The sequence below is a fragment of the Bison bison genome, unplaced genomic scaffold (assembly GCF_000754665.1).
Source record: "Bison bison bison isolate TAMUID 2011002044 unplaced genomic scaffold, Bison_UMD1.0 scf7180017864352, whole genome shotgun sequence".
NCBI lineage: Eukaryota > Metazoa > Chordata > Mammalia > Artiodactyla > Bovidae > Bison > Bison bison.
In genome coordinates, this window is record NW_011494924.1 from 5871439 (window position 1) to 5884997 (window position 13559).

Sequence of the window (13559 nt, forward strand, 5' to 3'; positions counted from 1 at the left end):
CTTTGACTGTGTGGATCACAATAAACTGTGGAAAATTCTGAAAGAGATGGGAATACCAGACCACCTGACCTGCCTCTTGAGAAATCTGTATGCAGGTCAGGAAGCAACAGTTAGAACTGGACATGGAACAACAGACTGGTTCCATATAGGAAAAGGAGTACGTCAAGGCTGTATACTGTCACCCTGCTTATTTAACTTATATGCAGAGTACATCATGAGAAACGCTGAGCTGGAAGAAGCACAAGCTGGAATCAAGATTGCCGGGAGAAATATCAATAACCTCAGATATGCAGATGACACCACCCTCATGGCAGAAAGTGAAGAGGAACTCAAAAGCCTCTTGATGAAAGTGAAAGAGGAGAGTGAAAAAGTTGGCTTAAAGCTCAACATTCAGAAAATGAAGATCATGGCATCTGGTCCCATCACTTCATGGGAAATAGATGGGGAAACAGTGGAAACAGTGTCAGACTTTATTTTTTGGAACTCCAGAATCACTGCAGATTGTGACTACAGCCATGAAATTAAAAGACGCTTACTCCTTGGAAGAAAAGTTATGACCAACTTAGATAGCATATTCAAAAGCAGAGACATTACTTTGCTAACAAAGGTCCGTCTAGTCAAGGCTGTGGTTTTTCCAGTGGTCATGTATGGATGTGAGAGTTGGACTGTGAAGAAGGCTGAGCGCCGAAAAATTGATGCTTTTGAACTGTGGTGTTGGAGAAGGCTCTTGAGAGTCCCTTGGACTGCAAGGAGATCCAACCAGTCCATTCTGAAGGAGATCAGCCTGGGTGTTCTTTGGAAGAATGATGTAAAGCTGAAACTCCAGTACTTTGGCCACCTCATGCGAAGAGTTGACTCATTGGAAAAGACTCTGATGCTGGGAGGGATTGGGGGCAGGAGGAAAAGGGGACAACAGAGGATGAGATGGCTGGATGGTATCACCAACTCAATGGGCATGAATCTGAGTGAACTCCGGGAGTTGGTGATGGACAGGGAGGCCTGGCATGCTGCAATTCATGGGGTCACAAAGAGTTGGACACGACTGAGCGACTGAACTGAACTGAGCATTGGGGTACACGTGTCTTTTTCAGTTATGATTTCCTCAGGGCATATGCTCAGTAGTGGGATTGTTGGCTCATATGGTAGTTTTATTCCTAGATTTTTAAGGAATCTCCATACTATTCTCCATAGTGGCTGATCAATTTACATTCCCACCAACAGTGTAGGAGGGTTTCCTTTTCTCTACATCCTCTCCAGCATTTATTGTTTGTAGATTGATGGCTATTCTGACCAATGTGAAGTGATTGCTCATTGTAGTTTTGATCTGCATCTCTCTGAAAATGAGTGACATTGAACATCTTTTCTTGTGTTTACTAGCCATCTGTATGTCTTCTTTGTAGGAATATCTTTTTAGGTCTTCTGCCCACTTTTTGACTGGGATTTTTGTTTTCCTGGTATTGAGCTGCATGAGCTGCTTGTGTATTTTGGAAATTAACCTTTTGTTAGTTGTTTCATTTGCTATTATTTCTCCCATTCTGAGGGTTGTCTTTTCACCTTGTTTATAGTTTCCTTTGCTATGCAAAAGCTTTTAAGTTTAATTAGCTCTCATTTGTTTATTTTTGTCTTTATTTCCATTACCCTAGAACATGGGTCATAGAGAATCTTGCTGTGATTTATGTCAAGGAGTCTACTGCCTATATTTTCTTCTAAGAGCTTTATAGTTTCTGGCCTTACATTTAAGTCTTTAATCCATTTTGAATTTATTTTTGTGTATCGTGTTACGAGGTATTCTAGTTTCATTATCCCTAATGCAAATCAAGGTGATGGGGAGACTTCATCTTTGAGAACTGCAATGGGGGCTTAGAGAGATTTTGAATTTATAATATCATCTCTGACATTGTTTTAGTTTGGCTCTTGCTCGATATGAGATCTGCTGAGGCTATGACCTCTGTGAGTGTAGCTGGGTTATATTTCTGTAGTTATGATGGGTAATGGGATTGGAAGAGCATGTTCTGTAGTTGTGAATGCCTGAGGAGAAAATTTTTTTCTCTGTCCTCTTAAGTTAGGTATTTGGGGGCCTGTGAATCAATCTGACAAAAGACAGGTTAGTAAGAGAAAGACCGAGTTTATTTACATGTGTGACATACATATGCACAAGAGTGCTCAATAAGTAGCTCAAAAGGGTGGTTAGAATTTGGGTTAGAGTTTACATACCATCCTATGGGTTTCTCTGTTGGCTCAGATGGTAAAGCATCTGCCTGCAATGCAGGAGACCTGGGTTCGGTCCCTGGGTTGGGAAGATCCCCTGGAAAAGGGAATGGCTACCCACTCTAGCATTCTTGCCTGAAGAATTCCATGGACACAGGAGCCTAGCAGCCTACAGTCCATGGAGTTGCAATGAGTCAGACATGACTGAGCAACTAACATTACCATCCTAAGGTAGAGGTAGAAAATTACTAAGGATGAAACAAATAACTCCCTGAAGGGGTGAGAAGGCATTTAATGGGACAACAAATGACTTTCTGGAAAGATTAGAGAGTCCTTAGGAGAAATAGTGCAGAGAAGGCAATGGCACCCCACTCCAGTACTCTTGCCTGGAAAATCCCAAGGACAGGGGAGCCTGGTGGGCTGCAGTCCATAACGTCGCTTAATAGTCAGAAACAACTGAGCGACTTCACTTTCACTTTTCACTTTCATGCACTGGAGAAGGAAATGGCAACCTACTCCAGTGTTCTTGCCTGGAGAATCCCAGGGACGGGGGAGCTTTGTGGGCTGCCGTCTATGGGGTTGCACAGAGTTGGACATGACTGAAGCGACTTAGCAACAGCAGCAGCAGGAGAATAGTGAGAGTTGGATATTCTTGTGGCCGTGTCTGTTTGGGTGTGCTGCCAATTTATTGTCTCAGAGAATATTAGTTTTGCTCTAGGGTAGGGGGTTTATGACAAGTAAGTTCTTTTCTTAGAAGTTTTTAATTTTAAAGATTTTGTTGATGTGGACACTTTTTAAAGTCTTTATTGGATTTGTTACAAACTATTTCTGTTTTATGTTTTGGTATTTTGGCTGTAAGGCACATGGTATCTTAGCTCCCTGATCAGGGGTCAAACTTACACCCCATGCATTGGAAGCCAAAGTCTTAACTTCTGGACCACCAGGGAAGTCTGACAGCAGAGTGCTTATGAGAGGCTCCGTGTTTAGGTTGACAAGGGATTTCAGAAACTCAAACATCTTCAACTTATAATCATTCTTATGCCACGGTGGCTTATTCTGAACCCCTTCACAAAACTGGTTTCTTTTTCATGAAATCCTGATACAACACTGAAAATACTCCAGTCACCAGTATGAAAATCTGCTAAAGAACAAATGCTTTGACCGCTCTCATGCTGTGAGGGCGGACTTTGACCATCAGAGTTTGTACCTTTTTATACAAAAATGAGGTATTAGAATCACTTCGTTAGTGTTCAAATGATTAGGGATCTTCTGGTCTACAAATTAAAACTTTGTGATTATTACTCTAGAACAAATTCTAATGTTTATTTGCTTCATTTTTAATCTTCAAGAGGTTTTCCTCCAGCCCACCCCAGCTGTCACTTACCGCACCATTGGGGGCATTCTTGACTTCTACGTGTTCTTGGGGAATACTCCAGAGCAAGTTGTTCAAGAATATCTAGAGGTAAACTTATGATATCATCATTATGATTAAGGAAATCCTAAATAGCACAATGAAAATGAAATTTAATGTAAGTGTGACTTATAAACATATGCTGTTAATATTATAAGTAGCTGCTACAAATGTGCTACTACAATTTGACCCTGCTGCTAAGTTGCTGCTAAGTCGCTTCAGTCGTGTCCGACTCTGTGCGACCCCATAGACAGCAGCCCATCAGGCTCTGCCATCCCTGGGATTCTCCAGGCAAGAACACTAGAGGGTTGCCATTTCCTTCTCCATTGCATGAAAGTGAAAAGTGAAAGTGAGGTCACTCAGTTGCGTCCGACTGGTATCGACCCCATGGACTGAAGCCTACCAGGCTCCTCCATCCATGGGATTTTCTAGGCAAGAGTACTGGAGTGGCTTGCCATTGCCTTCTCCAACAATTTGACCCTACCCTCCATGATTGGAAAAATAGACTAGCATCTAACATTAATGAAATAGTGTGTTGGGAAGTGGGTATATTTTGTGCCCCCAAACTAATGCTCAGAATAAAATTTTTTAAAAACAGAGTATTTCCTAACTTTCATTTTACACCATTCTTTCAGCTCGTTGGACGGCCAGCCCTACCCTCATACTGGGCTCTTGGATTTCATCTCAGTCGTTATGACTATGGAACCCTAGATAACATGAAAGAAGTTGTGGAGAGAAACCGCGCTGCGCAGCTGCCTTATGTAAGTAAGATTTCAAAAAAATGCTCCAAAAGTAAAAGAACTGGGGAATAAGAACATCTGTTTATACTTTCTCCTCCTGAGTTTTTTTTTAATATGTAACAAAAATATTTTTACATATTCAGAATGCCAGACTCTTGTCGGGCCAACCATTCCTTTAAAGCAACTGGTTCAGGAAATAGTACATAGAGACCATAATTATGGGGTTGGGAGACAATCTGTTTCTTTCTCTATTTTTCTTACCACATGTTTTAATAGTAAAACATGCTTACTGTATTGATTACATTTCACATAATGAATTTTTTATTTGACTTCTCAAGACATTTATTTTCCTAGTTTAAGTTAGCGAAAGGATATAGTACATGCATGTAATAACATATTTTTATGTTTTAAATGACTGCACTTGAATGTGTCTGCTATATAATGAGTAGTGAGGTTTTGCAAGAGATGCCAAGGGAAAAGCCCAAAGTTCTCTGGAATAATCCTCTTCTCTCCTCTACCCCATGCCCTTGGAGGCAGACATTTAGGTCCTAGAGCAGGAGTCAATTTATTTCTGGGCTCCACTGTTTTTGTAAGAGTAAGGTTAGGAAAGAATAAATGTCAAAGAAGGCTCAAAGTAGAAGAGAAGCAACAAAACAGAATGTGGGGCAGTCAAATGAGGGAGAGGAGGTGGGAGACACAGCCCCTTCCCTTCTTTATTGTGGATGACATAGCATTTAGGTAATGGATGTGTTTTGACAGCCTTAGTGATTTTTTTTGTGATTGTCGTGGCTTGTCTGTTAGATTGGACTTTAATGATAGAGGGCCAGACAACAAGGTAGAGTGATGCAGCTAATCTGATTCCAGGGATGGGCCCATAAATTGTGGACCTTGTGTATCCTTTCAGGATGTTCAGCACGCTGATATTGATTACATGGACGCAAGAAAGGACTTCACTTATGATCCAGTAGCTTTCAAGGGCTTCCCTGAGTTTGTTAAAGAATTACACAATAACGGACAGAAACTGGTCATCATTGTGGTATGGGCAGTACTCTTATACCCCCACATCAGGTCCTTGCTCTTCTTTGTCACTGAAGCCCCCTCTCCCCACCTCATCCCCAATTTCCAATCTCCTTTCAGTGCCTCTGGCTTAAAGCTAGGTTCCTCACTGTATTTTTCTCCTTCTTAGGATCCTGCCATCTCCAACAACTCTTCCCTAAGTAATCCCTATGGCCCATATGACCGGGGTTCAGATATGAAGATATGGGTGAATACTTCAGATGGGGTGACTCCACTCATTGGGGAGGTAACTTAATGGGGAAGCTAGGAGCTGGTAGGGGGGGCTGTGGCTGTGTTATATGTGTGTGAGTGTGTGTATGTATAATTGTTTTGTTTTACATTTTCAGTTGTCATATTTGCTGGGGATCGACTTGCCCTTGTGGTTTTATCTCCAAATACCTACCAGCCATCTGAGCTCTTACATTCCCTTCATAGCAAAGTCCCTTTGAACAATAGACGTAGATACTGAATATTTCCTTCTTCACTCCCCATTTGCTCTTTAGCTGACCTCAGTCTGCTTTTTCCCCCCATCCCTCCTCTGACAAATGGAACCAGTTATTTTCAAATTGGGAAATCCAGTGGAACTTTTTAATTCCTTTTTTTACTCAATTTTTCTGTTATCTGACAAGTTTGACGTTCATTCTCAAATTTCTATTTGTCCTTGTCTTCCATCAAAGTGTTATCTGCTGCTTCACTTCTAATATCTCTGCTGACCTGAGTGCATAGTGTCTGACAGGAAGTGGATAGGAAGACAATAGAGAAGAGTGATTGATGGTTGGAACATACAACTTGTGATGCATCAGTTGAAATTACACAGTACTCTTCCTCATTTGCTTCCCCTGTGCTCAGTCAGTAAAGAATCCATCTGCAATGCAGGAGACCTGGATTTGATCCCTGGGTCAGGAAAACCCCCTGGAGAATAACTGGCAACCCATTCCAGTATTCTTGTCTGGGAAATCCCATGGACAGAGGAGCCTGGCGGGCTACAGTCCATGGGATCACAAGGATCGGACCGGACTTGGTGACTAAACCACCACCATTCTCTCATTTATCATTCCTGGGATTGGGAGTTGAATGTTAACAATGATTTAATCTTTTTTTTTTTTTTAAATAACTTCTTTTCTTCAAGTGTTAACTTGAAGACAACTCCTATTTATCCTAAGTTGACAACTCCTATTTATCCTAAGTATTTGAAGTGCTTCACATCCTTAACTGAAAATGACCTATGTCTGGGCAGCTCTGTTGCCATAATCATATTAGGAATTTCTTTGTAAAGTACTCTACTCTATTTTATTCTGTATTCATTTAACTTTCTCTGATTAATTATTTTCTTTTCTTTCTGCAGGTCTGGCCTGGAAAAACTGTGTTTCCTGATTACACCAACCCTAAGTGTACTGCTTGGTGGACAAATGAATTTGAGCTTTTCCACAGTCAAGTAGAGTTTGATGGAATCTGGATTGTGAGTTCTTAACATTTTTTTCTCTTTCCCTAAAATTAATTTTTATTGAAGTATAGTTGCTTTACAGTGTTGTGTTAGTTGCTATTGTACAGCAAAGTGAATCAGCTTTATGTATACATACATCCCTTCATTTTTGTATTTCCTCCCCATTTAGGTCATCATAGAGCTCTGAGTAAATTTCCCTGAGCTATACAGTAGGTTCTCAATTATTATCTAGAGTTCTTAACATTCTGTTGAGTAGGGGGCTAACATTCAGACTGTGTATCTCTATGTCACTGAATCATGGAGCTCAGGGTCAAGAGGAGAGGAAAGCAAGAGTGGCAGTAATTCTAAGTATTCCCTCTCTTACTATTCAAATAATCTTACCAAGACAGGTAGCTTAGACTCAAAAGCAGATTGTTAGAACTGGAAGTAAACTCAGGAATCAGTTCTATCCAAGTCTGTGTGTGTTCAGTGGCTCAGTCGTGTCCGACTCTGTGCAACGCTATGGACTGTAGTCCGCCAGGTTTCTCTGTCCATGGGATTCTCCAGGCAAGAATATTGGAGTAGATCACCATGCCCTCCTCCAGGGGATCTTTCTGACCCAGGGACTGAACCTGGGTCTCCTGCATTGCAAGCAGATTCTTTACCATCTGAGCCACCAGGGAAGCCATTGTTATTGTCACAAAGTAACTGAATGGTTCAACGGCCAGTTCAGGGCTCTTTCATTTGGACAAGTTGGATACACTGACCAGAGCCAGAGTACTCAGGTGTGGACAGAACTGTGGCTACAGAACAGACAAATGTCTCATAGACTAATATCGAATGAAAACCGATGCAGAGCCGGAGGTGTTCAACACAATTTAGGGAGTGTTAGCATTGAAATTCTTTCTATTTATAAGGGAAAGGTAGAAAATGCAAACAGAAGAGCTAAACAGATGAGAAGAGTGAAAATGATATCAACCAAGGGCATCTGCTATCAGTATTTCCGTGTGCATCTTTACAGACCTCTCAGTTGCACAGCTGTGGGTACCTGCTTATTCACTCACTCTCTCTGCATATGTTTATATATGCAAATGCATTCATATATGTGTACATTCATAGCTATATTTGCATATCTAGAGAATGCATCAATATAAGTTGATTTATATGGGATCATATAAATTGAAATACGATTCACCTAATATTGGGTTGGCCAAAAATTTCACTCAGGTTTTTCTGTAAGATGTTATGGAAAAACCCAAATGAACCTTTGGCCAACCCAATATTTTGAGAAATATTTCAGTTTAAATGATTGAAGACATATGTCATTTTGAAGGGATTTTAACAACTTTCTCCACAAAGCCTTCAATGGGTAGGGAAGACAGGGCAGGACCATCTGTTTCTCTCTTTAACCTAAGGACCTCTTTAGAAAAGAAATGTGTAGAATTATTTCTCTGAGTCCTTAAAAAAAAGACACCATCTGTAGAACATATGAAGAAATGTTATTCTTTCTTAATAGTTTTTGCTCTTTGTCTTGTAGGATATGAATGAAGTTGCCAACTTTGTGGATGGCTCAGTTTCAGGATGTTCCACGAGCAATCTAAATTATCCCCCATTCACTCCCAGTAAGCATTGATTAGTCTGATTAAAGTGGCAACACATATCTCATATTTTAAATTCATAAGGATAGATATGAACAACCTGCTGAGGGTCTTTGTACATAAATTGCATAGAGGAAGGAAAATGTGGGTACCATATAAAGAAAACCAGAGAAGAAAATCAAAACACCCTGCTTTCTTAGATGAGGCATAAATTCAAAAGGGGCAACCTAGTCCTTCTGCTTACATCTGAGCTGTTTCTAGGGGAAAGTCAGGAGAAGATATGGTACAGAAACCAGAGGCTAGCAGTTAGTTCATTCTGCTCTCAAGTGTGGACCCAGAGAGGTCAGGGCTTACCAGAGAGAGACCAGATAACTAGGTTTGGTCTTCAGATGAAGTCAAGTTTGGTCAAGTCAAGAGAGTGAAGAAGAGATTTGGATGACAGGATGAGAGGAAGCCAGAACCCATGGCTTGGGAGGACAAAGTCAGTGTCAGTGAATAGAATGCTAGAGAGATCTGATTGAACTTTGACCAATAGCATCTCCCAGGGTGTGGTCCTAGGATCACAGCATTTGTTGTATTTTGAAGAAAACTAGAGGCTCACAGAGAAATAGTATCTTGATTAAGAAAGGAATAAACTGCTAAAATTATAGCATCTTTTGAAGACTTCTAATCTAAGATCATGGCATCTGGTCCCATCACTTCATGGCAAATAGTTGGGGAAACAGTGGAAACAGTGGCTGACTTTATCTTTCTGGGCTCCAAAATCACTGCAGATGGTGATTGCAGCCATGAAATTAAAAGACACTTACTCCTTGGAAGGAAAGTTATGACCAAACATAGACAGCATATTAAAAAGCAGAGACATTACTCTGTCAGCAAAGGTCTGTCTAGTCAAGGCTATGGTTTTTCCAGTGGTCATGTATTGGGCTATAAAGAAAGCTGAGTGCCAAAGAATTGATGCTTTTGAACTGTGGTGTTAGAGAAGACCTTTGAGAGTCACTTGGACTGCAAAGAGATCCAACCAGTCCATCCTAAAGGAGATCAGTCCTGGGTGTTCATTGGAAGGACTGATGTTGAAGCTGAAACTCCAATATTTTGGCCACCTGATGTGAAGAGCTGACTCATTTGAAAAGACCCTGATGCTGGGAAAGATTGAGGCCAGGAGGAGAAGGGGGTGACAGAGGATGAGATGGTTGGATGGCATCACCGACTCAATGGACATGGGTTTGGGTGGACTCCGGGAGTTGGTGATGGACAGGGAAGCCTGGTGTGCTGTGGTTCATGGGGTCGCAAAGAGTCGGACACGACTGAGCAACTGAATTGAACTGAATCTGACAAGAAAATAGGAAATTGTAACAAATGGATCAAGACTAAACAGTGAGGGACTTAGATGGGAGGCTTCATTCTTTTGCTGATGGAAATTACTAATATTTTAGTAATGGAAATAGGGCAGTCAAATGGTTTTGGAAATACTGATCTGGCATTATGTGTGCTTCTAATATGAATTAGAAAGTCGATAGATCAGAGGTAAATAAGCCATTAAGGAAATGATTGCAATAGTTAAGATCCAAAGTAATTTGGATCTGAACCAGAGTGGTGTGAAGGGAGCAGAGAAGATTGGATGAATGAAAGACAGGTTGGTCAATCATCCTTTATAGTATCTGGTCAACAGAGAGAAGGGATAGAAATTTATTTTTAATAAATATTTTTGTTCTTGGATCACTCAGCTAAGTCTGCAGACTTCAGATTTAACTTCAAATCTAACTGGATCCACTTACTTCTAAGTTCTTGTTTCTGGTCACCTGAGCACCCAGGTGGGAGGATGTGTGTGGGTGTCAAGTCAGCCCAATTGTTTTGCATAACAGAGAAACTACTGTGTATATAGCTCTCTGATTGTGCGGATGGTGTATGTCCACTTCCAAGGTGGCCATAAAATTGCCTGCTCGGGGAGCCGCCTTGTCTGGTGATAGTTGAGAAACGGGGAATGTGTAGCTCAGGCTGTCATTGACCAAACCCTCTTTTGTCGCAGAAATCCTGGATGGGTACCTGTTCAGCAAGAGCATCTGCATGGATGCAGTGCAGCACTGGGGGCAGCATTACGATGTCCACAATCTGTACGGCTACTCCATGGCCATCGCCACTGCAGAGTAAGGCCATTATCATGTGGGCTCAACACATGATCAGAGAGACTTAATACATGACCAGATTCTTAGTCTTGTCAGATTCCAGGTGCTACTATTATTTTTTAGAACTTGGCAAGATAAGTAAGGCTGTTGTTATTGAATGAATAAAGAAAATCCTGGGCACGTAGATAAGAAAGTGAAAATGCAAGTGCAAATCATTCAGTCATGTCCGACTCTTTGCGACCCCGTGGACTATACAGTCCATGAAATTCTCCAGGCCACAATACTGGAGTGGATAGCCTTTCCCTTCTTCGGGGGATCTTCCCATCCCAGGGATTGAATCCAGGTCTCCTTCATGGCAGGGGGATTCTTTACCAGCTGAGCCATAAGGGAAACCCAAGAATACTGGAGGGGGTAGCCTATCCCTTCTCCAGCAGATCTTCCTGACCCAGGAATTGAACTGGGGTCTCCTGCATTGTAGACAGATTCTTTACCAACTGAGCTATCAGGGAAACCCAAAGGGAGGAAGGAAGCTAATAAATATTTATGGAATGTATATAATGAAAGAAAGAATGAATACATGCATGAATGGAAAATTGGAAGAAAGAAAGGGAAGTAACCCGACCAAGGTCAAACAGCTAATAAATTGTAAGAGCAAAGTTTGGACTCATTTCTGCATGAGTCCAAGGTTTCATGTATTTTCCTCTCTGCCATACTCTATAGACTGGTGTACGGAGGGTTAAGTAACTTACAGACTTCATGTGCTTTGGGATTTTAGGTACCACCTCAGTATCCTTGTACTGAAATTTGATTTTATGGAGTTAATGATGTACATAGAATGCCTAAAACAAAATAAAATATAAACATACCCAGTGGGGCAGTCTGCTCCCCATAGCAAATCTAGCCCTACAGGAGAGAACTAGAAGAAAAGAGTAGGGTATTAACTTGAGAGCTTCAGTAGCATCACATTAACCTCTGGGCTAAGACTCACTAAGGTCACACATTGAATCCCTCTCTCCCTTTCTAGAACTGTCAAGACTGTGTTCCCCAACAAGAGAAGCCTCATTTTAACCCGTTCTACGTTTGCGGGTTCTGGCAAGTTTGCAGCCCACTGGCTAGGAGACAATGCCGCCACCTGGAGCGACCTTCGATGGTCCATCCCTGGCATGCTTGAGTTCAACCTGTTTGGTATCCCCATGGTGAGTCCACACGGCAGTCCCCAGAATGCCTCATTCTAGATGGCTTCCAAATAATAAACCTTCCTTCCTCTGCCCTCCGCAGCCCAGGGCTAAGGGTCTGGTGAGCACTGCTCCATCTACATTAGTATGACACTGATACCATGACATTCTTTACTGTACTGCCTTATAAAAATAGAAGCTTGATACCACCTTGAAGTGGTATCATTGGAACATTTTTTTTTTAATTAAAGTACAACCTACATGTGAAAAAGTGCACATATCTATAAGGTTACAGATGAGGATTTTCACAAATGAAACACATCTGTGTATTTTGCATCCAAATGAGGAAGCACAACACTATCAGCGTCCTAGAGATGGCTTTGGGATATTTTAGTTAAATTTGACATATCTATTTATTGAGCTCTTACTCTGAGCAAAGTATTGAGCTAGGCGTACATGAAGAGAAACATACATATAGTAATGGAAACACCTTCCTTCCCTCCCCGCCAAGTTTATACACAAGCTCACACACATAATTATGGCAAGCTAGGGTAATAGTGCCAACAGGAACATATAATTTAAATGTTAAAAGAAATCCCAAGAAAGGGAATTTTCAACTCTAATCAGATTACAAGAAACAAGGGGAGTCACGGGAAGAAGTCAATAGTGACTTCATAAAGAAGATGGCACTTGAGTTTAACCTTAAAAGTGGGTATGTTTATCAGACTAACGGTTAGGGGAGATCATCTTAAGACTGAGAAATAAACTTGAACAAGACCAGCAAGAGGGAGCATTTGATGTATCTGTAAGGATGGGTATGTAGGACTGGAATGAGAAATGATGCTGGAAAGGTGAGTTGCAGCTAGTTACCATGAGTTACCAGGAGGACGAGCAGTAGGAGACACTGGATATTTTTGAAGAGATGAATGACCTGATTAGATTTAGCCATTGGAAAATTAATTGTGCCAGTGCTGTGGTAAAAGTGATAATATCAACAGTATTTCTAGTTACTATTCACCAAAAAGCTATTGTATGTCACATGTTTTACTTATATCATCTCATTTACTAAACCCTAGAGTGCCTGCTTTAATAAAATGAGGAAACTGAGGCACAGAGGGTTGAGGAACTCATTTGAAGTCACCTGGCAGTAAGGAGTGGACATGGGACACAGCCCAATTCCATCACACTGCATTCGCCTTCTCAGGGAGAGGTCAGCCAAGCCGGGTTGGCAGGTCTTCGGTAGAAAGCACAGCCCAGGAGCAGGGGCAGCAGTGGAAGTGAGGCCCACGTGCTCTCACTGTCTGTGTGTCCTTCCAGGTGGGCGCTGACATATGTGGCTTTATGCTGGATACTTCTGAAGAGCTCTGCAGACGGTGGATGCAGCTGGGAGCGTTCTATCCATTTTCCAGGAATCACAATGGCCAAGGCTACAAGGCAAGTTAGTCTCCCAGGAGACATGATCAAAATAGACTTGGCATTCAGTAGGACTGGATCTACCTTCATCCTCACCTGGAAATCTGTTGAGCCAGCCTCCTCCCTGGTGCTTCACTTAGGCTAACTGGGACCACTGTTTGCAATTGACCAGAACTCCTGGTGTGCCATTACAATGCTCTGTTGCCGTGGCTGCTGCTATTTCTGCTGCAGCAGTCAAAGAAATGGCAAGTCTGTGAAGGTTTTCAATCAAACCTCTAGACACATTATCTATGTTACTCATTTTGAATAAAAATGAGGAAATACTTCAGATATTTAAATGGAGTCTACCAAGAGAGAAGAGCTTCCCCAATGATTCAGCAGTAAAGAATCCACCTGCCAATACAGGAAA

At 41.6% G+C, this 13559-nt stretch overlaps 1 protein-coding gene across 3 annotated transcripts in view; it reads left to right on the plus strand.

The window, feature by feature from the left end:
• The window catches only part of MGAM (maltase-glucoamylase (alpha-glucosidase)), a 102467-nt gene that overhangs the window by 35087 nt on the left and 53821 nt on the right, over nucleotides 1–13559 (plus strand). For all 3 annotated transcript variants that reach the window (XM_010854982.1, XM_010854981.1, XM_010854983.1), the window contains 9 exons: nucleotides 3558–3670; nucleotides 4255–4380; nucleotides 5264–5395; nucleotides 5546–5662; nucleotides 6761–6874; nucleotides 8376–8460; nucleotides 10466–10583; nucleotides 11587–11758; nucleotides 13055–13171. In XM_010854982.1, coding sequence (XP_010853284.1) covers nucleotides 3558–3670; nucleotides 4255–4380; nucleotides 5264–5395; nucleotides 5546–5662; nucleotides 6761–6874; nucleotides 8376–8460; nucleotides 10466–10583; nucleotides 11587–11758; nucleotides 13055–13171 — 1094 coding nt within the window. The remainder of the gene's footprint in view (nucleotides 1–3557; nucleotides 3671–4254; nucleotides 4381–5263; nucleotides 5396–5545; nucleotides 5663–6760; nucleotides 6875–8375; nucleotides 8461–10465; nucleotides 10584–11586; nucleotides 11759–13054; nucleotides 13172–13559) is intronic.